Here is a 23,898-nt window from a genome sequence, read left to right as displayed (position 1 = left end):
TAACAGACTATCTGGCCAAATGGACGGAAGGCATGATGTGTTCCTAATTTAGTTTACGATGCTGGCATAGAGGCACAAAACAGTTGTGATGGGAAATTTCAACTACCCAAACATTTAATTGGAGACTCTAAACTGAACGCAGAATATCTGACAAGTTACTGCCTGGACTGGATAGCAATTTTATTTCTATGTAGAGAGAGGAAGTAACCAGGGGAACTGGATCTAACGACTAAACAAGAAAGATATCAGCTAGTGAAGTGAAATAATGAAATTTGGGTGAAAGTAATGACGTCATTATAGCATATGACAGAGTCCTCTTAACCATCCTCCATTCACCAAGGCTTTTCACTATCTTTGTAAAACACATTTGCTGATGCACAGCGACCAAGGGCTCATACTTTCATAGACTACTCTCTAGTACCTCTGCTCCACCTGCCAAGTTGTGTTCCTTTCAAATATCTGTTGTGTTTCCTTCCAAACCTATTCATGCCAGTTGTACTGGATATTGTAGATAAGTAACTTAAATTAAATACACAAACTGACTAAATATTAGTGCAAAAAGAAAAGAACTATTATTAACTAAGTTGAATGCTTTGGAAAGTTTGATAAAGAGTTCTAAAAAGAATTGTTATGAAATTAGGTGTAGGCAATTCAACAGTAAACTTGTTTGAAAACTTAAAAACCACAAAAAATAGGGGCCGGCTCAGTGGTGTAGTGGTTAAGGTCGCGCATTACACTTCGGCGGCTGGGGTCTGCCAGTTGGGATCCTGGGTGCAGACCTACTCACCACTCATCAAGCCATGCTGAGACGGCGTCCCACCTAGAAGAGCTACAACTCTACAACTATGATATACAACTATGTACTGGGGCTTTGGGGAGAAAAAAGAAAAAGAGGTGGATTGGCAACAGATGTTAGCACAGAGCCGATCTTCCTCAAAAAGCAAACAAACAAACAAAAACTATAGATCTAGATGGATTCTGTGATCAGATTTATTTACAAGATCTTGCTCAACTTAAAGGAAATCAAAACCAAAAATTTAGATGACACAAAAATGACGACGTGGAACTCTAACTGATTTAAAAAAAAGACCTTTATCCTATGTCAAAAGATTATGAATGAATGAATAGATCAAATTTATCAAAATATAATGAATGAATATACTTGTTTCATTAATATATTTTAAGTTAAAATAAAATATTCAAGGTACATGTATCTTTTTATGATTCGCTACTTTAATTGTCTTTTTGATTAATTGTCCAGTTCCATTCCAACAGCAACAGATAAAAGTCTTCTATCCTGGCATTTTTGATAGCCAGGTAGGGGGTGGTTGAAAATATGATGATAAAACCTGGACTACAGGAAGGCAGACTTCAAAAGGCTCAGCAGAAACAGAACCATGACTCTGGTTCAAAAGACTCTAAAAGAGGTTTGAGTGGCTCCCATCTGTCCACATAGTCTGTAATTCTGTCTACACAATCACAGCTTGATTCCACCAAGGGAGAAATGATGGGGGTTCCTACATAGTTCTACTATGACCTCTGATTTCAACAGGGCTAGGATAAAAAGTAGAAAGAGGGGCTCCCCAAGAACAAACATAAGAGAGTGCTGGGGCTGCCCAACAATAATGACAGATAGACTGAGATCTATAATGTATAAGAACAAGAAAAAGTGTTCTTTTAGTTACATTAAGCACAAAAGGAATACCAGGAAGAGATAAGTTAGATGTTTGGCACCAACGACATGATGTTGGTAGAATAACAAAGAGAAAGAAGAATGCTCCACTGTTATTTTTGTCCTTGTCTCCTCTCCCAAGAAGAATGATTTTTGGACTTAAACTAGTAGACTAAATATGGTAAGAGAAAAAGAAAGCCCAAGATTGGTAAAGAGATTTAATGTGAGCAGTGGGACACTGTAAAATAATTACAATCCACTGTACTGAGAAAATTCACAAATAAGATTGCTAAGCTATTGCTGACCAGCAGAAGCGTTGGAAGAGTTGAATGGACAAACGTAGATCTGCTTCTCAAAAAAAGAAAAGAGGAGGAATGAATGCAGATTTTGCAATCTAAAGGCCTTTGAACTTAATTTTAATACCAGGAAAGATTATAGAATTGATATTAATGGGATGGCTTGAAATTTCAAAATAAAAAAAAGATCATAAATAGTGTCTGTTTCAAACTAAAAGCCACTATCAAATTTATTGGAGAAATAATAGAGGCATTTCTTTTAAAAAGCGGGATCAAAACCAGAATGACTGCTATTGGGGGTGAGGGGACACTTATTCTCTACTCTTCATATTTTCATAAAAGAAGATCTGATATAACAGGAAGGAGAAATTGCCTAAAGAGGAGTTTAGAGTTCAAAACAAAGAAATGCATTGTCTCTCCTGCCTTGATTTCTATTGGAGCAAATGACACGCAGTCAAAGCCTTTGAGATCATTGCAAAAGTGCGGCAGTTCTTGGAACCAAATGAGTTTAGGAAGCCTTAACACACAAAATGCATTAGTGATGGAGAACGATGCTATGAAGATGGGTTTCTGTAGTAAAAAGAGGTCGTCTGGCTTTAGACACAGAAGGACCAATATTGTATGATCCCACTTATATGAGGTGAATAGGCAAATTCATAGACAAAGTAAAATAAAGGTTTTCATTTAAGGGGTATAGAGTTTACATTGGGAATAATGAAAAAGTTTTGGATATAGATAGTGGCAATGGTTACACAACCAATGCTACCTAAGTGTACCTTCACAAATGGTTAAAATGATAGATATTATGTTATATACATTTTACCACAAATAAAAAAGAAGTCTGGCTTTGACCATTCAGACCTGTGTTTGAATCCCTTATTCTTATAGGTTGAGCTCCCTTCCTGTATACACAGGAGCCTGGGTGCTGACCAGGGGCTGAAGACCAGGCAGAATTGGCTGGGACTGGGAAAGAGAGGGTGGCCCAGGGCATGGCACAAGAGCTAAGAGTGAGCCAAGAGGCAGGGTGGTAACTAGAAAGAATTCAGTTCTGGCACAGTTCACTAACAAAATAACTGTCCAAATATGGATTGATTGGCTTTAGGAGATAATGAGTTTCCCATTACTGGAGGTATTGAAAGCTGCTCATGGGCTTCGTAAAGGCATTCAAGTATGAGATGACCTCTAATAACCTTTAAATTCCCTTCCAAAGGGGCAAGTATTTATTCCTTTACCATAATCTCCTTAAACTATGAGACATCTACAGCAATGCCCCCAAATAGTGGTGAGGTAGAAAAATACTGGGAATGGAAAAAGAACTCTAAGATTATTTGGTTATTCAACCTACTCCCAGACAAGCACAATTAAGATATTCAAGAATATGTTGGAAGAAGAAAAGATCCTTAGGAACAAGAATTGTCAAATACAATAATCATTATTAAATACGCTTACGGAATTGTTTTTCAAGAGATCCTTAGATATATACGATACTTAGAAATGGCTAATTCAGGTTCATTTATGTCTGAAAGAGGTCTAGATTCTATTAATTCCTGTTCAAAGCAAATATTTATTCATTTATTCATTCATTTAACAAACAAGTTTTGAGGGCAGATATCATGGAATACAAAGGGGGTAGGAAAAGGCGTAAGACAAAACTTCTGCTATCAAGAGCTCAGATTAGTTACCACATTCCAGGAGGTTCAGAAATTCCGTGTGGCTGATACATTGTGCTTCTATTATGCCTTTCGTTTTAAAGCTATAATTTTTAAAATTGTTCACACTCTTTGACACCTAAGAAGTACTTCTAAGAAAATAATAAGAGATCTGCATAGATATTTATGCATTAGGATGCTCACTAAAATACTATGTATAATAATTAAAATTTGAAAATGACCTACACGTCCAACAAGAGGAGAATGGTTAAATAAACTTTAAAATATATGGAAGCCAGCATCCTCCATAGCCAATAAAACTTATGCCTTAGAAGAATATTCAGTGATAAGGGAATTGTTTGCGACATAATGTGGAGCAGCAGTATACAGATTTGTATATAAAATATGATCCAAGGAGAAAGCACACTGTACTGCCCTCTCAAAACAAAGCAGTTATTAATTTTCTGATAAAGCTTTCCTTCAGAGTACCTATCAAAACTGAACTAGGACGATGCTAAGGGGCATGAATTGCACATATTTAAGTGTAAAATCACAAGCTAGAATTTAAGTCTCAGTTCCTAATCTGGAAATTGGGGATGATAATATTTATAGAAAATGATGTAGAACTGGGTTTGGGTCCCTGCTCTGCCACAGACCAGCTATAAATAAGGCTCTTGCACCACCAGGAGACAGTAATCATCACCATCACTACTGCCATTATCATTATTGAATGGAGGCCAAGAAAGGAGCAATAAAGAGATAATTCAATGGAGCGTTTATTTAAAATAACTCAAAAAAGGTAATGATTTTTTATCCACTTTATCTCCAAAATAGTTTTTTAAAACCAAAAGTTATAAAGGTAAGGACCCCACTTACCCTCAACCCAAGCGACAGTATTTGCCCCATTCACTAGTGCAGAGAAGTCTTCATTAATTTAGAAGTAGATGGTCTCATGATTGACCACCTATTAGCTTGACGCTGAGCAAGGAATCTGAGCCTGTTGGTGAGAGGGTACAAATTTTTTTTCCAGGCCATCCAGGATTGTTTAGCCTAGTGAGATGAAATTTGTAAAAGGTAACTGAATAATGAGAAAGAGCTAATGTAATTTATTCCCCACTGTAATTTACTTCACATTCTTAAACAGGCAGGCCCCGGACACACTGCCTTTTCACTCCATCATTCTCCTGATAAATAACAGGGGCCATTAAGCTAGGTAAGAAGATGAATTGCTAGAGATGATTATGCATGCCTTCAGCAGCCCATGAAACGTACCCAAGAACAATAAAGATATCTGATGACCTGTCAGGGAGCTGCTTATGCAAATGAGAACATCATGATTATACTTCTGCTTGTTCATCTAAGGGCTACATAATATATAGACGGAAAAACTTCACTTGCTTGGTAGCATCACAAATAAGAAGCTCGTTTCAGATTAGGAAATGCTAGAAATGAAAATTCATGGCCAAATGCCTAATGCAGCTATAAAAAATGGACACAGAGCAGCATCCAAGCTTATTTCCTTTGAAAACAATAATTTCATCAGATGACAGTTCTTACTGCTCTCCTGAACTATAGTATTTGGCACTAAAAATTATCTGTAATCCTCAGAAGTAAGGTATGTTGTAAATATATGTCATCAGCATCTTTCTGCTCTTAAATAATAAATGGTATTTCTGACCTGAAATCAACAACCTTTAAGGTGTCCATGAGAATTAAGACAAAAAGAGGTCAAGGCAACTGATATAAAGCCTACAGCAAACTCCTTGCGGGAGCAGGAACTCAGCGTGGTTATTCTGAAGCCCAGCCTCCTCTGGTCCACTACACAGTGACATTCTAAGGGCAGAGCTTTGGCTTCAGGGAGAACTCCATCCACTAAATATCAGACGTGTGGCGTTAACCACAGACTTAATCTCCCTGCACCTCAGTCTCACCACCTGCAAAATGAGCATGATAACAGTCCCTGTCTCAGAGGGTTATTGTGAGGATTTAAATGATGTAACATGTATAAAGTTCTTAACATAGTGCCTGGCAGGTAATTAAAGGTCTTATTTATTATTATGCTATTATTATTATTATTATTAATCCATCTGCCGATTTGTTATCTCCACTTGGATCTCAACTTTAGCATGGTCAAATATGAACTCAAACTTCACCATCAAATGTGTTTCCCCAGTCTTCCTTGTTTCAGTAAGTGGTAATTCCATTCTTCCTATTTCTCAGCCAGAAATCATGGAATCATCCTTGAAGCCACTTTTTTTCCTGCTATCCCACAGACCTCATCGGCAAATCCTGTCAGCTCTGCCTTCAAAATGCCAACCACTTCTCATTACCTCTAGCTGCTCCTAGTCCAAGCCATCCTTGAGCTAGATTATAGCTCGAGCATCCTAACTGCCCTCCTGCTTTCTCCTTTGTCCCTCTTACAGTCTGTTCTCTACGCAGCAGTCAGAGAAAGTAGAATACGTCACTTCTCTGCTCAAAACTCCCCATGGTTTCTCTTCTCACTCAGAGTAAAAGCCCAAGTCCTTACAATGGCCTACAAGTCCCTCTGTGATGTGACCCCACCTATCTCCCTGCCTTTGCTTTTCCCATAGTTCCTTCCTCTCTAACCACATTGGCTTTTTGCTGTTCCTAAGACAAGCTCATTTCCAAATTCAGAGGCTTTGAACTTGCTATTTCCTCTGCCTGGGATGTGCTTGCCCCAAATAGTCCTATGTCCCATTCTGGCACTTCATTCAAATATTAGAGAGGGCTTCCTTGACCCCTTATCTGAAGTAGTAGCCTCATCATACTCTTTCCTCTTCCCTGTTCTTATGTTTCTTCATAATATTTATTATCACATACCCTCTTATTATTTATTTTATTTCTCTCCACCACCACCTCCACGAAGTCCCTTGAGAGCAGTTTAGTCTGTTTGGTTCACCTCAATTCATAGAACAGGGCACACTCTATTTGATGACTAGAATGAGAGATATGCAATGAATGCCTCACCATAAGAAACAGATGTGTTCCATGAAGTTATAAGTTCATCCTAAGTAAGATTCTTTGGAGAGACAATCAATTAAATGATTTGTTTCACTAATGAGAAAACTGAAGCCTAAAGCCAAGCCCAAAGTCATCCAGTAAGTATTAGAACCAGGACTCAGGTAAGTTCTTCTGTACCAAATTTTATGTACTTGCCCCTAAAGTCCATGCTTTCTATTGAGTTTGGAGCATGTTGTCATCTCAATTCCATAAATTATAGAAACTGTATGTAAGTTCAGTTCTGGTTCCAACTGTTGACTAAGGACCTTAAGGGAAAAGATTTTATTTGATGTACAGTTTATTTAAAATATTTTATGTTGGTTTTAGAATGAATAAGCTATACTAGGTAAATGATAAAACAGCTAACAGTTGTTGAGAACCCATGTCCCCATCACAGTGTTAAGTACTTTACAAGAATTAGCACAATGAATCCTTACAACCACCTTCTTGGGTAGTACTATTATCTCCATTTTACAGTGGAAGAAACCAAGGTTAGAAGAGGTTAGGTACCTTGCAAAAGGTCGCACAGCCAGCAAGTGATGGGGCCAGTACCTGATCCTGAATAGTCTGCCTGCAGAGCCAATGTTCTGTTGAATCAAGAAAGCTGCACAGTTAGCATTTTATGATGAATGTTTTATAAGGATTTCTCTGCTCTGTAAGTTCATTTTTTTGGTCTGCTTTTCTGAAAAGGGGACACGTATGTATTATAAATATCATTTTGAAAGTTTTTATTACAAATCTTAGTCACACTCATTTGCAAAATACGTCATATGTATATATTTCTCCTTTTAATTAATAATGCAAAGTTTAAAAAGAGTATCCCTGGAGAGCTGCTGAGTTTGGTCATCAACACATCTCAAGGCATCATATATGTTCACAAAAACCATATGGAGACCAGTAAGGGTTTGTGCTCCCTTTCTCAGACATCCATCGGTGTCAATAGCTGTGATGATCCGAAATAGGCAAAGTAGTTAATTATGGTATGCCTCAAGAGTTTCTCATGAAAGTGCGAAATAACAATATTGAAGAGAGGTGATGCCAAAATATGAAACACGTTGGTAAGTGGGTCACTAAAGTTGCCATGGGTCAGGATGCATTGTTTATGGCTCTTCTCAGAACTTAGAATTCTAGAGACCACTGAAAATGCAGAGAAATGCAAGTTCAGAGAAAACGGGATATCTCAGAGTGTAGGTGGCATATAATCTTTTCCAAAGAGTGCCAAGTAAGGCAAACTATGTTATTTCAATTTCAACAGCAAATTATATGATTCAAGAAGCATTTATAGTATTTAAAATTCCTAAGAGGGGAAAAAATGATGTACTGGCAATACATCATTTAAGGTAAGGTTTTTTTTTTTTTAATTTAAACTCTTATCTTAAATATTATTTAAATACACAATGGCCCCAATGCAATCCTATGAAAATTGGTGTCTTACAGAGGAAGAGTGAGTCGGAGGGGGGAAAATCCATGGGATGGAATATTCCAGAACAAAAAGGTCAGTAAAGATTCCAGACATCTTCTCAAATTTGGCTGTAGAGTCCAGAGTGGGAGCCAAGAAGAGAAAATGGGAGAAAAGAAAATGAAGCTCATCATTTATTTCTTTTCATTGCTATCCACTTTGCCATTCCCGGCTGGGAGAAAGGGGTGGTCATGTTAAGTTCCAGAGTTCCACAAGTTTCTATCCCTTTAAGACAAAATCCAGAGGAGAGAAGAATAGTTTAGCATTTCTTTATGAGCTTAAACATTCAACAGAGGGAAATGCAGGAGACCAGGGACAGAGGAGAATGACCTCAGGGCTTCTTTTTTCTGGGTTCATGAGGGAACTACCAGCCAGCAGTACCAGCCAGTCTGACTGCCCGCCTATGCCTGCAATTCTTCAGTAGCAAGGAGAAGCTATACTTAATTTTAAATCCAGGGCTGAATAATACAACAGATTGAAAAAAGACCTGCCATTTTCAGGATTTTTATGCGTCAATCTGACTATATTCTGGTTTGGACTGGAAATTTAAAGCTTGGAGATTTTTGGTTTGGTTTGGTTTGGTTTGACTGAAATACCAAGGACTATGAAAAGAGCTCTGTACCAGGAGTGTGGAGACCTGAGTTCCAGTCTCACACCTGCCATTACTAGCTACGCAGACAGGGGCAACTCACTCAGTCTCTCTGATTACAATAAAGGGGTTGGATTAGATGCTTATCTCTAAGGTCTCTTGCAGCTCTATAAATCTTCTACGAATCTTTATTCAAGAGCAGGAGTCTAAAAGAAATATCCTGTGAGTCACAGACGTGAGCCTCAAACGTAATTTTAAGTTTTCTAGTAGCACATTAAAATTTTTTAAACAGATTAAATTCATTTTAAATTATTTTATTTATATTTATATTTAATATATTTTATTTAGATATTTATTTAACCCAGTAGGACTAAAATAGTATCATTTTAATACGTAATTGTTTTTAAATAATACTAATGAGATATTTTACATTCTTTTCTTGGTACTAAGTCTTCAAAGTCTGATATGTATTTTATACTTGCATCATATCTTAATTTGGACTAGCCACATTTCAAGTGCTCAATAGTCAAGTTTAGAGGGGTTGAACTTTTCTTACCTAAAAATAAAGTAAGAATACACTTCAAAGTAAGAATACACTTAAAGTAGAAAAGCTATTCATTAAAATGTTAGGGTCAACATATTAAGGGGATGTAAGGAAAGAGGTAATCAACAAAGGGATAGGACTTTTGATGGGAAATGCCAAACGGAAAGATACAGAAGGAAGCTGTGTCATGTGGAAATTTGAAGGCTGGACAGAAATGACATATGCCACCTCCAGGCCTGGTCAATAAAATGTTTGCACCTAATCCACCATTGTTCCTCTTCTCTTATCTGCAGACATATGCAGGGTATCCAGTTAAGGTCTTTGTAGCTCTAAGAATAATGGAGCCACTAGATCAGGGATTCCTAATCTGGAGGCTATGGACTTTTATGGGATCTGCAGATAGAATTCAAGGGGTCCAAAAGTTGACCAGGGGGAAATATCTTTATTTTTATTAATTTTCAACTCAAATTCATCATTTCTTTCAATTATGAATGTAGGCAACAAACCACAGCAGAATTTAACAGTACTTGTGACTTTGTCATCAATAGAGATCACAGATGTATTCACAGCACATTTCATTTGCTATCTTAGAATATCTTAGAATAGCACTTCATCAAAGTGACAGCAGTTATTAGACCCACCAAGAGACCTTGTCATTGAATGCATTAAAAGAAGTGGGTATATTATTATATCACAGATTTTAAAAATATTTTGATAGCTGCATTTTAATAAAATTGGTTTCTTTTGTAATCCTGGGTAATTTTTTATTCCTTTAAAAATGTTATCCTGAGGGGTGGCCCAGTGGTGTAGTGATTAAGTTCGTGCACTCCGCTTCGACAGCCCGGGGTTCGCAGGTGCAGATCCCAGGCACGGACCTATGCACTGCTCATCAAGCCATGCTGTGGCAGGCATCCCACATAAAATAGAGGAAGATGGGCACAGATGTTAGTGCAGCGCCAATCTTCCTCAGCAAAAAGAGGAGGATTGGCAATGGATGTTAGCTCATGGCTAGTCTTCCTCACAAAAAAAAAAAAAAATGTTATTCTGAGAAGGGGTCCATAGGTTTCACCAGACTGCCAAAGGGGTCCACAGCATAAATGCACTAAACAGAAAGCGTCTGGGTCCCTGAATGACCCCACCCCCTTTCTCTGTCCCAAAACAAATCACATTGGATTGTGTAATGAGTGAGATATAAATAGCTATCATGTCAAGCCACTGAGATTTGGAGAGTGTTAGTTTCAGCAGTTAGCCCATTCTGACTAAGGTACAACTGAAATCTGGCTTCAGTCCACTGCCAATTGGTTACGACTGCAACCAGATTCCATGCGCTGAAGAGAAGGGCACTGGCAGTGATGTGCTGGTAAATTGGGTCTCAAAAAAAGAGACCCACCATGGCTGATTTAAAGCTACCAATATGATGTCACTGAACCCTGAGTTAGGAAGAGATGCCCAGATTCGGCTCTTGCCAGCCAGTGTGAACTGGCTCTGGGCATACCACTGGGACTGCTCTCCTTCACAACAATTCCTAGAAAAGTGTCTTTCTATTGGCCTCCCCTGGTTTAAGGGAAAGAGTGTGTGTAGAATCTTTAGAATAGTTGTTTAAAGGCTCTTATTTAAACCATTGTATCTGACTCCTTCATAATGAATAAATAAAGCAGAATACCTTAGATGTAGTAATTTGTAAATTCAACAAGCTGTCGAAAAGAATCTAATTAGTACTAATTACAATACTAGAGTGTCCCAACAAATTATAATGCCATTGCCTCTGTAGAGGCATTGTGTTTAAACACTCCAAAACATTAATTAGTCTACAGAACAAATGTGTGAGATAGGTATTATTCGGCAGTGTCTGAAAACCAATTATTTACTCTGGGAAGGCCTGATGCCATTACTGATAGTAAAAACAAATTGATTGGCATAATAGTAGGACTGGGAAATCCGAGAACTATATTACCTTCTTTTCTGACCTCTTTATCTCCCTGGGCCTTAGCGCTGTCCCCACCTTACATATGAGAAACTGAAGGCGGCCAGTTGACAGATCCAAAATCTACAGGGAATCCGGCTTCAGATTCAGTGAGTCCTCAGGAAATTATCACATCTGTTTTTCAAATTTGAAAGCTCCATTTATGAGTCTTTTGTGCCTTGCTTCCCAAATATAAACACTTTCTTTTATAATGAAGAAGTTGCCCAAAGGTAACATTTTACTTAAAGTTAATTTAAAGTGACCTACTATGCATGCTTTCACCTGTTTCTAAGTTCCGTATTACATTTTACTAACATTTAGATGAATTTTAATTTCTGGATTAAGCTATTTATAATCTCACCCACTGAAAATATTCACTTCCAAAAATAGTCAAATCATTTAGAATTAAGATACAGAATCAAGGATTTAGTAAATGTTTTATTCCAAGGGATAAATTACTAGTTTAACAAATTTAAACTGGATAAGTCACTGTTCAAATCCTATCAAGTTGATCAAGTTGATGCTCCTTCCCATTGAAGAAAAGCTACATGGACAAGACTTGGAATTTCTGGAGAAATAATTGATGTCATGTTACCTTTCCTCTGAGACATTTACTTGCCTGGTACATAGTAGGCACTCAATAAATGTTAGTGTTTACCGTTATTATTATTATCACTCCTCAGACCAGGAGTTATCATTTTTAGTTAAGAATTGACATCCCAGTTGATATGCACGCATCTTAGTCATGCTCTAAAATTCTTATTTACTTTAAGTTTAAACAGTCCATTTCAATTAATGTTACTAATTGAATCCTTCTTTCCAATGAAACCTTTTTTTTTTTTTTGTGAGGAAGATCAGCCCTGAGCTAACATCCATGCCAATCCTCCTCTTTTTTTTGCTGAGGAAGACTGGCCCTGGGCTAACATCTGTGCCCATCTTCCTCCACTTTATATGGGACACCGCCACAGCATGGCCTGACAAGCAGTGTGCCGGTGTGTGCCCAAGATCCGAACCTGGGCCGCTAGCAGTGGAGCGCACGCACTTAACTGCTACGCCACAGGGCCGGCCCCAATGAAACCATTTTAAATATTTATACTCCAGATATTACATATTTGCCATTGTTGCTAATAAAATTTATCTTTATTCTAACTTCAAGCCTGTGTCTGTTTTGTTTAAGCAATTATTCAGACATATCTAACTCATTCAGCATGACTTACGTAGGAAATAGTTTTTTAAATAAACACATTCAGTTCAAATTGGGAAAATCTCTGAATTATTTTGAGCTAATCATAGAAATTATCACTTGCCCTGTGTGAGCCCCAGAGGTAACGACACATGACCACTACTAACAATGTCTTGTTTGAAAGAACATCCATAATTTCCCTTCATTTCTGAGTGGATCCCAGACCAGCCCCTCGTCAGCAGCTCCTCATGCAGATCTGCTCTGCTGGTCCCCCAAATCTATGGAGAATGTTGGCAGCAGGCAGTAGAGCGACATTCTCCAACAGGTGTTCCAACAGACTTCAAAAACGCACTAGTCATATTGCTCTTTCTAAAGACTGGAGACAAGAATTATTTCTTATATCTTCCATTTCTCTCCTCATTGTGTTCATGTTTTCCTCTACTTTAGCATATGGAACAGATTTATAAAAATTGTCTTAACATCCTTGTCTGCTAATTTCATCATGTCTGTAATTCATAAGTCTGTTTCTACTGATGGATTTTTTCCTGTTTCTTCATTTGTCTGGTTATTTCTGATCAGATACTGGATATTGTGACTTTTACATTGTTGAATGTGTATTTTGTTGTATTCCTATAAAGAATGCTGGCGTTTGTTCAGGCATGCAGTTAAGTTACTAAGGATCAGTTTGATCCTTGTCAGGTTTGCTTTTACATTTTTTATTAGAGCAGGTCCAGAGCAGTCTTGAAGTCTAGGGCTAATTTCTGCTCACTACTACTGAGGACTCTATACAATGCCCTATGTATTATGAGGTCTTTCTATTTTGGATGATGGGAATGTGAACTAGTCCCAGCTCTGGATAAGCTCCAGGAATTGTTTGGCTCTATAAATCCAGAGACACATGATCTTCTGTTCCAGAAAATGGTCTTGTATTAGTTCTTTGATCATTTTTTCCCCTTCATTTTCTTTGTTCTCTATTTTCTGGGACTTTAGTGAGTCAGATTAAAGTTTTTGGATTGATCTTTTAATTTTTTTAATATTGCCTCTTCTATTTTCCATCTTTTGATCTTTTTGTTCTATTTTCTGCAAGATTTCCTCAACTTCATTTTCCAAAGCAACAATTGGATTTTTTTTTTAATTTTGATCATCAGATTTGTAATTTCCAAAAGCTATTTCTTATTCTATTATTGCCGTTTCTTCATTGCATCCTGAATTTGTTTTACAAACTCAATACTTCTCTTATTTTTTAGGATATTCATTACAGTTTTTAAATTTTTTTCTCCTTTCATTCATTTATTAAGCAAATATTTATTGATGACAAACAATGTACCAGACACTGATCCATTTGCTGAGAATATAGCAGTGAATTAAAACAAAGACTCTGCTTTCATGGAGCTTACATTCTAGTGGTGGTAGGCAGGCTTTAAAAATTAACAAATAAACATACCATATGGTTGTCAGTAATAAGTGCTATGAGGGATCCCTTCCCATCAAACCCCTCTCCCCCTTGCTTACTACACTCCCACCATATCACCCTTCCTTCAGTTCCTTCAAGTTCCTTCCCCTCCTTCCTCTTCTACATGCTGTTCTCTCTACTAAAATAGTCTTCCCTTGGTTCTTCACATGGATAGTAACTTATTATTCTCCTGAGAACCATATCTTAAGCATATCTCTTCTCTTAGCCCTATTACTACCATCACTTTTCTGTCTCAGTACCCCTTTTATTCCCTTCATGACATTTATCAGAACTTGTAATGTTGGTTACCTACCTAAGACACATTTATGCTTCTTTCTTGCCAACTGAACCTGATTTTGCTCAGGTATCCATGATCTCCCTATAGCCATGTGCTTCAGAGAAGGTTGGCCCTAGCCCTAGCCAGGGATGAATCTGAATTAGTCTAACCAAATCATGATAATTCCATACTCTTGCCAGTGATGGCTTAGGAAGGAATGTGTGACACAAATCTGATCAGTAGGAGTCTGCTAACAAAGCATCTGGGAAAAGTTTGCTCTTATAAAGAGACTCAAAGAATAGATGGTCCCCTCTTCAGCCTCTGGGACACTGATTTACTGAAGAATGTATACCTTTTGCTGCTGTAGTCATCTTTCAACCACAAGGAGAGCTAGCCCACAGGAAGTAGAAAGATAAAAACAATCTGACCTTTGGAGACATCACTGAGCCACTAAATTAGTCTATCTTCATACTTCTTGTTTTTGGGAGGTTTTTTGGTGAGGAAGATTAGCCCTGAGCTAACATCCACACCCATCTTCCTCTACTTTATACATGGGACGCCTGCCACAGTATGGCTTGATAAGCAGTGCATAGGTTCGTGCCTGGGATCTGAACCTGCAAACCCCGGGCCACTGAAGCAGAGCATGTAAACTTAACCACTACACCACTAGGCCAGCCCCTCTTCATACTTCTTTATGTCTCCATGAGCTCTTCTTGAAGAATCTACTAGATAATAAGCTTCAAACACCAGAGAGACATCAACATAAGGACTGATGCATTAAACAACACTTACTCATAAAAAAAAAGAGTAAATCAGAAAAGAGAATATAATATAATGGTTATATGCTCTGACATAGTAAAATCATAAATAAAATTGGAGGAGAATTGGGGGTAGCGTATACAAAAATTTTGTTACTCATTCTTAAAACAATTTTTTCAATAGTTTTCTACAATCATAATTGGTGGCAGTATTTGTATTGTTGTCTGAGATTGTTGTATGTATTAGGTAGGATAAAGCAAATGAGAATTTGGGGATATTTAATTCTACCATCTTTTGCTTTAAGAACCAAGAAAAAGGAGATATAAATGTAATATAGAAAATACACATTTTCCTTAGTTATGTCTACTAAAAAGGTCCAGAAACAATGGCCAACCCACTCATAGCAATGAGCCTCTCTAGGCTCAAATTGTCATCTTGAAATACCACTTCCCACTAAAAGAAATCAGGGCTTCTTAAAGATATTGCTTATTCCAGGTACAGGACAGGAAATAAACAAGATGAACCTGGAACATCTTGACCTACTAGATGGCAAGGAAACTATCAAATACAACAGGGTAATTTCAAAAGGACCCAGGAGCCAACCTGAAGAGGCTTGCATTGCCAATGATGGTAAATTTGAGCTTCAATAAGGATAAGAATTACAGTGGAATTCATGAGTTCATAATGATATTTTTTAAGTTAATTGATCACCTTCAGAGGATGATAAGAAACCAATAAATTATCTTGAAAACTGGTAAATAAAAGAAAAGGATGATGTTTTTATCCTTCCTTTCCTATAGGAGCTATAATACAAGGTAACCAAATAGTACATAAGGAAAGTATCACTCCATAAAATTATTCCAGCTAATAAAAGAAAACAAAATGACATACTTAGAATATCATCCTTTTTAACTCCCAGTGAATTAATGGGTCCTGGCAATGAGCATCAATGGCTGCTAACATCACAAAAAGAGACAACCAGATATTATATGTTTCCAAATGAGGAACACAGCACCACCCATAGTCTTGACAAAAGTATTAATCCTGAGTCTGATGAAGTCTCACTATCACTCTGTCAATTTGTAGAAAATACAGGAGAAATGTGTGGAACTGCACCAAGAGCAAATTCCAGACTGTGGAAAACTCTACATGTCACATAGTCCAGATCCTTCAACAGATAATTTGCAAGTAAAAGGCAGAGATGTAGGGGAAACTTGTAGATTAAAAGACACTTAAAAGAGACATTTTTTAAGCAGGCAACACTTAACTATAGTGTTTAAAAATTCATTCTTGGGTAATAAAACCATAAGGAAATACAAGGAAGTCCTTACTATAAAATCTAGGATTAGTAGTGTGGTAGTCCGTTACAGTGGTAACCCCTAACCACAACTCTTAGTATTTATGACTTTGTGTAGTACCCTCCTCTTGAATCTGGGCTGGCCCCGAGACTTGCTTTAACCAACAGAATGTAGCAGAGTAATGCTATGCTAAGGCCTAAGCCGTAAAGGGCACTGGCAGCTTCTAGAAGCTTTTGCACCTTTGCAAACCCTGACCCACCATTTTAGAAATCTAGTACCCTACTGAAAAGATCATGTAGAAAGGCCACCTGAAGAGAGAGACAGCCTTCCCAGTTGGTCCAGCCACTAGCCAATCCGCCAGCTGAATGCAGCCACAGGAATGACCAACTGTGAAATATAAGATGTAGAACAACCCTGCTGAACCCCAGAGAAGATAGCAGAACCGTGAGCAAAACAAATAGTTGTTTTAAGAGCCAGTATCTTTTAGGGTAGTTTGTTAGGCAGAAATAGATAACTGAAAATAGTGGTTATTTTGGAAGACACAAAGGAGTCTAGGACTGGGATGGAGTACATGGAGGTTTCTGGGATGGCTAGCGAAGTTCTTTCCATTTCTTGACCTGGGTGATGGCTATAAGCATATTTGCCTTATAATGATTCACTAAGCTATGCATTTGTTTTGTGTGGTTTTCCGAACCTATGTTTTATTTTAAAATAAAAATTGTTTTAGAAAAAGAAAAAAATCCACGTGGTTTGGCATAGAGACATTTACTCTTCTTCCAAAATTCCTTCAGACCATAGACTTTTAAAAAATCACTTGGAGGTTCTTAGTAAAAACTAGTAATTTATTCTAATCCTACAGACATAAATATCCAAACAACATCAAGCATAGAAATATAAACTTCTTTGGATCCTAGACCTTGCAGTTTGCAAAATTGAATTAATTGCTTTCATATCTCTAAATCTTTTCTTTCCTTCTCTAAGTGAGAAAAAATGTGTAGTACCAAAAAAAAAAAAAAAAAAAAAAGAGGCACTTTTATAAGCTGGCTTGCATTTTCATATTGGCAGCAACTGGATAGTCTCTTTTCAAAATGAATTTTCCAGTTTCAAAGGAGAAAATCTGTATTGCATTTGGGGTTTTGTTTGGTTGTGTTTGTGTGTGTGTGTGTGTGTGTGTGTGTGTTTTAGTTTGGAACAGTTAGAATTTTAGCCCTCATGGCCTATGTTTTACTAAAGTGCTTTAAATAGATGAACTGTGCTCTTTATTCTTTTGTCTTCCTTTCCATTCTTCTTTTATCTTCACTTCTGACTTTACTTCCCATTTCACAATGCAAACTGTTGTGTGTACCTTTTTTCTTAGAATGGTGTTATCTAGCTTTACTGACAAAAAAAAATAAAATTTCTGATTAGGAGATTAAAATTAGCTGCCATAATTCACACAGCATATTTCATAAAATTTTCACAGTACATTTATTTTAATTAATTAATTAGAAACTACTATTACAAATTGAACTCCTGCTGTTGCACTTTCTACCTGGGAACACAGTTGAGACGTTCCCAAAGATTACAATAGAGGAAAACTACAATCAGTTCAGCAGTCCACAGCAAAAATAAATAAAATAATTTAAAAAATAAAAATCACTACTGTCATTTTAGGAATTACTATTACCAAAGCACCCTTGATGATATGGTCCTCTTGTAGCCTACATCCATAGAAAAGAGAAGTGTTTCATCAAGACCAGATCTTGATTTAGCATCTGACTCTATGAGGTTCATAAAGGCATGAATTGGGACCCAAGAGGGAAGGTTACTGTTTCTTCCACAAGTACAGGAGAAAATGTTAATTTGTCTCAGTATAGTGTCTTTATTTTTGATGAATCTAAGAAACTCAATTCACACTAAATTCCCGAAGTCTTGGTTTCCATTCACAAAGACTGAATGTAGTAGAAAGTAATTATTGCCAGTAGAAATTCCCAATCTGCAATAGTTTTCCTAATTCAAAACTCCTACTAGCTTCATCGGTAGTTTGCCATGCTTGAAGGCACTTTTTTAATCAAAATATAATGTGATCAATATATATTTGTGGGTTATTTACACCGAGCCTCTCCTTCTTCTTCCTCCCATCCATGCTGTTGCCACCTGGGGAGCTGCAATTCCTCACTTCTTAGGAGAATCCATTCATTTCTACAAATTAGGAACTGAGACAAATACTAACAGCATAATCTTTATCCACTTCCTACTTTCTTTGGATTAATTTTTCTTAAAGAGGCCCCAGTAAGGCAGCACTTAGTGTACTGGTTATGATGCTTTTGAGCACAAGTAACACAAGACAGTTATATAAGGTAGGATAAGATTTGTCTGTGGATAACAGTAATGCCTCAGATAACACTGGCTTAAATAAGACAAAACTTTATGTCTCTCTTATTAAGGTCCAGAGGTAAGTAGCCAGTGCTGGTATGGAGGTTCTACTAAACGAAGCCCTCAGGAACCTAGGCTCCTTTTGTCCACTTAACCCACTCTGCATGAACCCCTTCTTAAAAGGATACTTCATAGTCCAAGATGGCTATTCCTACCATGCTCACAATCTAGCCAGCAGAATGGAGGATAGGACAAAGACAGGCACACCCTTTCCTTTCAATGTTACTTTCTGGAAATAGCATACAACACTCTACCTATGTCCCATTAGCCAAGACTCAGTTACATGACCCCATCTAGTTAAAAAGGAGGCTGGGAAACAGCTTTATTCTGGGAGTTCATGTGGCTAGCTAACATGTGGAAGTTCTATTATTTTAAAAAGTCGGGGACAACAATATTGGAAGATAACTAGCCGTCTCTACCACCCCAACTCAAAGAGGATTTAGTATATCACGTAACAAGAAGTACCTAGGGAAGCCGGCCGATGGCGCAAGCAGTTAAGTGCACGCACTCCGCCGCGGCCGCCTGGGGTTTGCCGGTTCGGATCCCGGGTGCGCATCAACGCACCGCTAGGGAAGACATGCTGTGGGGCGTCCCATATAAAGTGGAGGAAGATGGGCATGGATGGGCATGGATGTCAGCCCAGGGCCAGTCTTCCTCAGCAAAAAGAGGAGGATTGGCAGATGTTAGCTCAGGGCTAATCTTCCTCACAAAAAAAAAAAAAGAAGAAGAAGAACCCAGGAGTAGGGCAGGCAGGTGATTAGCAAGCTGTGGCAGGGCTCCAGCTTCTCTTCTCTGAGACTACTTCAGCCTGGCAGTGCTCCAAGTGTTGGCTACATGTTTAAGCTAGCTTCCCTCCTGCTCATCAAGATGAAAACAGCAGTTCCAGGCATCACCAGATGCTCCAAAGTTCAAAAGAATAAGGGGAGAAAGGATGACTCTTTTCCCTTTGTCTCATTTTTAAAAGGGAAGAAAACTTTCTTAGAAGCAGCCAGCAAACTTCCCTTCAAGCTTCATTGACCAGATTGCATCACTATCCCATGTCTTGTATAATCACTGGCAAGGAGAACACACCACCATGTTAGGCTTGCACCAATAAGCACCCACCCCTCAGAAGTCATAAGTGGGACTAGCCTCTCTGAAACAGAGGGTTACACAGAGGCGGTTCAATACCCGAACAAAACCAGGGGTCTGTCATGAAAGAGGAATGGGGAAAGGATGTTGGGTTGGCATCCAACAGTGTCTATCACACTCCATATCCTAACTTTCTATTACAATATATTGCCATTACTAGCCAGAGAAGTTGGTCTCTAAGATTACATTGTCATAATTATCCAGGTAAATAAGACCAGTTCTTATGCCCATCTCCTACCAACAAATTATGAGTGAAGAATAAGCAAATGTGTGGACCAGCATTACACATGAGTAAAGTGCAAACATGCACAGCTCTCTGTATCTTCCATTCTCCTTGTTTATGGAGACTTCACTCCAGACACTGCTATCAGCATAAATTTCATATACAGCCACCTAAGTTAACCCTGATGGTATAAATATGAGAAAATTCCCCTGAGAGAAATACATGCTGTTTTTAAGCTGAAACTCATTGCTTACTTTCTAAGGATCAGATCACTGATGAGCATTTCAAAGGAAGCGACTGGGCCCTTTAGAGGTTAAGTGTGACTGACTACGCAACAGCAAGTTGAGGAAAAGAACAGTTTTCCTAACTGCTCTTTGCTGCTACCAGGCCTAGAGGTGTCCACCAGCCTCACCCAGGACCTGTGTCTCCCACAGTTCTCAGCTGCAGCACTGATTTTCCAGGCCTTTTCTGACCCTTCACAGGACTCTTATGGGAGGGTTTCCAGGTTTGTTTTCTCCTGATTCACTAACAATTCAATGCTAACTTAAAAAAGGAAATAAAATTATTGCTTGAACAGGAAAACACTGTTTTTTGAAGCTATAGTTCACTTTTAGACATACCCAAAGTTTAAAAAGAAAAAGAAAACACAACATAAACAGAGAAAAGTGCCCTAAATGGACCACTGATGCCTGGATTAGATGAGGTTTCTTTCTCATTAAAGGAAGACCATTTTAACTCAGAGCTAAAAGCATCTCTGAAGGCTAACTCATGACACTGCCCATGTGACTACAAGTGGATCTCAGTATTATTTATTACCAGAAACATCAAGGGAAGTTACTGAAAGTCTTCTAAAAACAATCCTAAAAATTTATTCTGTTGTAAGAAACATGAGTGCGGCAGTAATTTTCAAAACTAACATTGTTAGAAACGAAGTAACTCCTTAATACCTCTGATATCCCTTTACCTAGAGATTTACTAAATCCTAAGAAATACTGTACTTTCAAAACATCCATATGACAAAGATCACTATTTATATAAAGTTTTGAGGCACACGAACTGAACGGCAGCTGTTAAATAATTTGTCTAAAAGTAAATGCTGATTCAAAGTCATTAGCATACTAGAAATGCAGCTGATTATAACACGTACAAGATTAAGTTAACAAAACTCACTCCAAATACACTGACTAGTTATTCTCCATATGTTAGCAAAGTTTATCAAGCTTGGAAGAAAGTTACTGTCTCAGCTACAGGAGCTTTCAAATCCATAATATTTCACAGGCAGCTACTTTATGAGAAAGAGGTCATAAAATTGTATTTAAACTTTACCGCCATATTTTCAATTGTTCTGCTTATAATTAAATCAAAGCTTGAGAATATTTATGGGCTAAAGGATGGGCAAAGTGGTAAAGATAGGGTTATGATTTTTTTCAGGGATCTGGGACTTCAAAACCATCAGGAAATCACAGTCCCATGACCTTCATTTGCTCATGCACTAACAATTCACAACACCATGCATTTTTCCAAGGCGCTTTTCTCTTTTGGCAAGACTAGTATTCTCAAATGAGGCAACGTCTCATTTTCTCTGGAGGTGTTCTAACTTTAACTCTTCTCTTCCCTCCACCCCTACATACCTTGAAAGGGCCCTCCCAAACAAAGAATGAGGAGATAAAATTGAACAAGACAGGAGGAGGTAATGACGGCCACACAATCTGCTATAGTTTTATTCATTCAGAATACATTCATTACAAGTCCTTCCTGTGCACTAGCTATCTTATACTTTTGTACGCATAATAATTTAATTTCAGAATTAAAAAGGTAACACATTTTCTTATCACATGAGTACAATACTTGCATCAGCAGCAACGATTGTCACGGCCATGAAGTCTTCTTCAAGCAAGTTCATCCCTCACATTGCTGGACTTCCAATGATGACTGTGGATGGCCATCCTTCAACTTTAGGTATTTCTAAATTTTTCAGTGACATAAAGTCTTATAAAATAAATGCCATAAACATATTTTGCTCATAACTAAATGCAAGCTCCTTCTCATTATGTTCTCCTAGGTCGCTCTTTTCAGTCCCCTACACACTGGCGAAAACAACAAGCAAATAGCCCCATTTGTAAGCAAAGGCAGGCTTAGTTTAGCTCTTTCACTAATATAAATAAGTCATCCATCTTTTTCCCATTTTAAGTAAACAACATACTTGACCAAGATTTATCCCCTGACAGTAGGAGTTGTTGATGATCTACCTCAGAAAGCACCAGAGCAGGAATCTGGAAAATCAATTACATTGCTCTCAAGTGCCCTGATTGGATATCCTTTCTAAATGGTTTTAAATGTTGTGGTGACCGAAAACAAATATGGAATAAGGACACTACATAAATGCTTTCCTCTTAGGAAAAGGTTCAGGGGCCAGAAAGAGTTATAGGAAAAACGTAACCGTTTCTTTACAGAATTAGGGTAAAACCTAGAGTTTTAACACCTAGTTTAGAAGGTATTTCTAAAGCCAGAAAAACACTAAATTCACAAGATAACCAAATGTTAGGTAGTGGTTGTGGGCAAGGTTGCGGGGGAGGGAGGAGACAGAGGCCAAATGCACCCAGGAGATAGAGTCATGATTTCCTGCAGTTTCAGTTCAGTTCGGTTTTTGTTTTCTTCTGCCTCACACCCTTTACTGAGTCACTATATTTCTGAAAGTCTCCCAAAATGAGTTTCTCCCCGTCTATAACTTTAACAACTGTTACAAAATATGCTGGTGTTCCTCTTTTGCTTTGCCCCCTCTCCGAGAAGGGAAGGGAACCGAACAACCTGGGAGCATAATGACATTGTTCTTTCTGCCTCTGATGAAATCATCCCACAAGTGCTACTATGAAGTTCAAGTGAAGCTGTAGCCAACGCCGCGTTGTACAAAACCAGGCCAACATTACCAGGAGGGAAATTCTGCTTTACAGGCCGGGAATCCCCGGGGAAATCTCTAGAAACGAGGGACATCTCCGCTGTTCTCTTTGCAGCAAGATCAGGAAGAGCTCAGTTCTAAGTCCAGCGCCAGGTATAGGAGGGCGAGGTGTTTCTAGTCGCTGGGCAGAGCAGACACCGAGGCGGGCGGAGCGGAGGAAACGAACTCGTCCCCCACCCTGCAGCCTGCACCTGCCTCTCCAACTGTCCAGCGCGCTTCCCGAAGCATCCCCGTCCGCCCGCTCTCGGCTGCAGCGCAGCCCCACCCAAGCCAGAGCGGGCGCAGCGGCCTCCCAGGGGAGAAACCTGCTCCGCCAGGCGCCGTGCGCCCTGTGATCCCGGTGCCAGCGGGTAGAGAGTCGGGCGTGGAGCGCCGGGGGCGCGCTGCAGGCACCCGCTCGGGACGCCCCCTCTGGGGCTAGGGCCCGGGCGGCCAGCCTGGCCCAAGGGTCCCGGCGGTTTTGCAGACCCCCAGGCGGGCGGGCGTACCTCGGATGTAGGCGCACTTGCCCTCGTCCAGCTGGCTGGAGACCGCGCCGCCCATGGCTGCGGTGCGGGCGGATGCTGAGCGCCGCGGCTGCCCGACCCGCACCCCGGGCGGGACTCACAACTCTCGTCGGTGCCCGCTGCTCACTCCTGGAGGTTGGTGCGTCGGAGAACTGGGCTCTGCAATTAAATGGCAAACTTCCTCCGAGAGGCGCCGCCTTCTGGGGCGCCTCCTCCAGGTCCGCGCCCTCTGAGGATCTGTGGGCTGGCCCGGGGGCTGTCTTCCCGCCCTTGCTCCGCTGGAGAGCTCCGAGGGGATGTCTAGTCTGGAAGGACTTCCCGATCCTTCTCTTCGCCGGCTTTTCCTTCTTATTTTCACCGGGTTAGAGCAGCCGAGAAACACCTTGGAATGAGTGGACAATTCCCGTGGTGACTGGAAACCTCTGGGAGCTGGAACCTTCCCCACTCACATCCCATGAGATGGAGTTCAAGAGCCCATTGCTTTGCACACCCTCCTGTACAAGA

At 39.1% G+C, this 23,898-nt stretch overlaps 1 protein-coding gene across 1 annotated transcript in view; it reads right to left on the bottom strand.

Annotated features, from left to right (window-relative positions):
- The window catches only part of NIBAN1 (niban apoptosis regulator 1), a 151,601-nt gene extending 128,021 nt beyond the window's left edge, over nucleotides 1–23,580 (bottom strand). The window contains exon 1 of the mRNA XM_058539883.1: nucleotides 23,377–23,580. Within this exon, the coding sequence (XP_058395866.1) occupies nucleotides 23,377–23,431 (55 nt within the window). The 5' untranslated portion in view covers nucleotides 23,432–23,580. The remainder of the gene's footprint in view (nucleotides 1–23,376) is intronic.
- Between the last annotated feature and the right edge of the window lie 318 nt (nucleotides 23,581–23,898).

Source organism: Diceros bicornis, chromosome 4 (assembly GCF_020826845.1).
Source record: "Diceros bicornis minor isolate mBicDic1 chromosome 4, mDicBic1.mat.cur, whole genome shotgun sequence".
NCBI classification, from domain to species: domain Eukaryota; kingdom Metazoa; phylum Chordata; class Mammalia; order Perissodactyla; family Rhinocerotidae; genus Diceros; species Diceros bicornis.
This window is presented reverse-complemented; position numbering and strand designations above follow the sequence as displayed.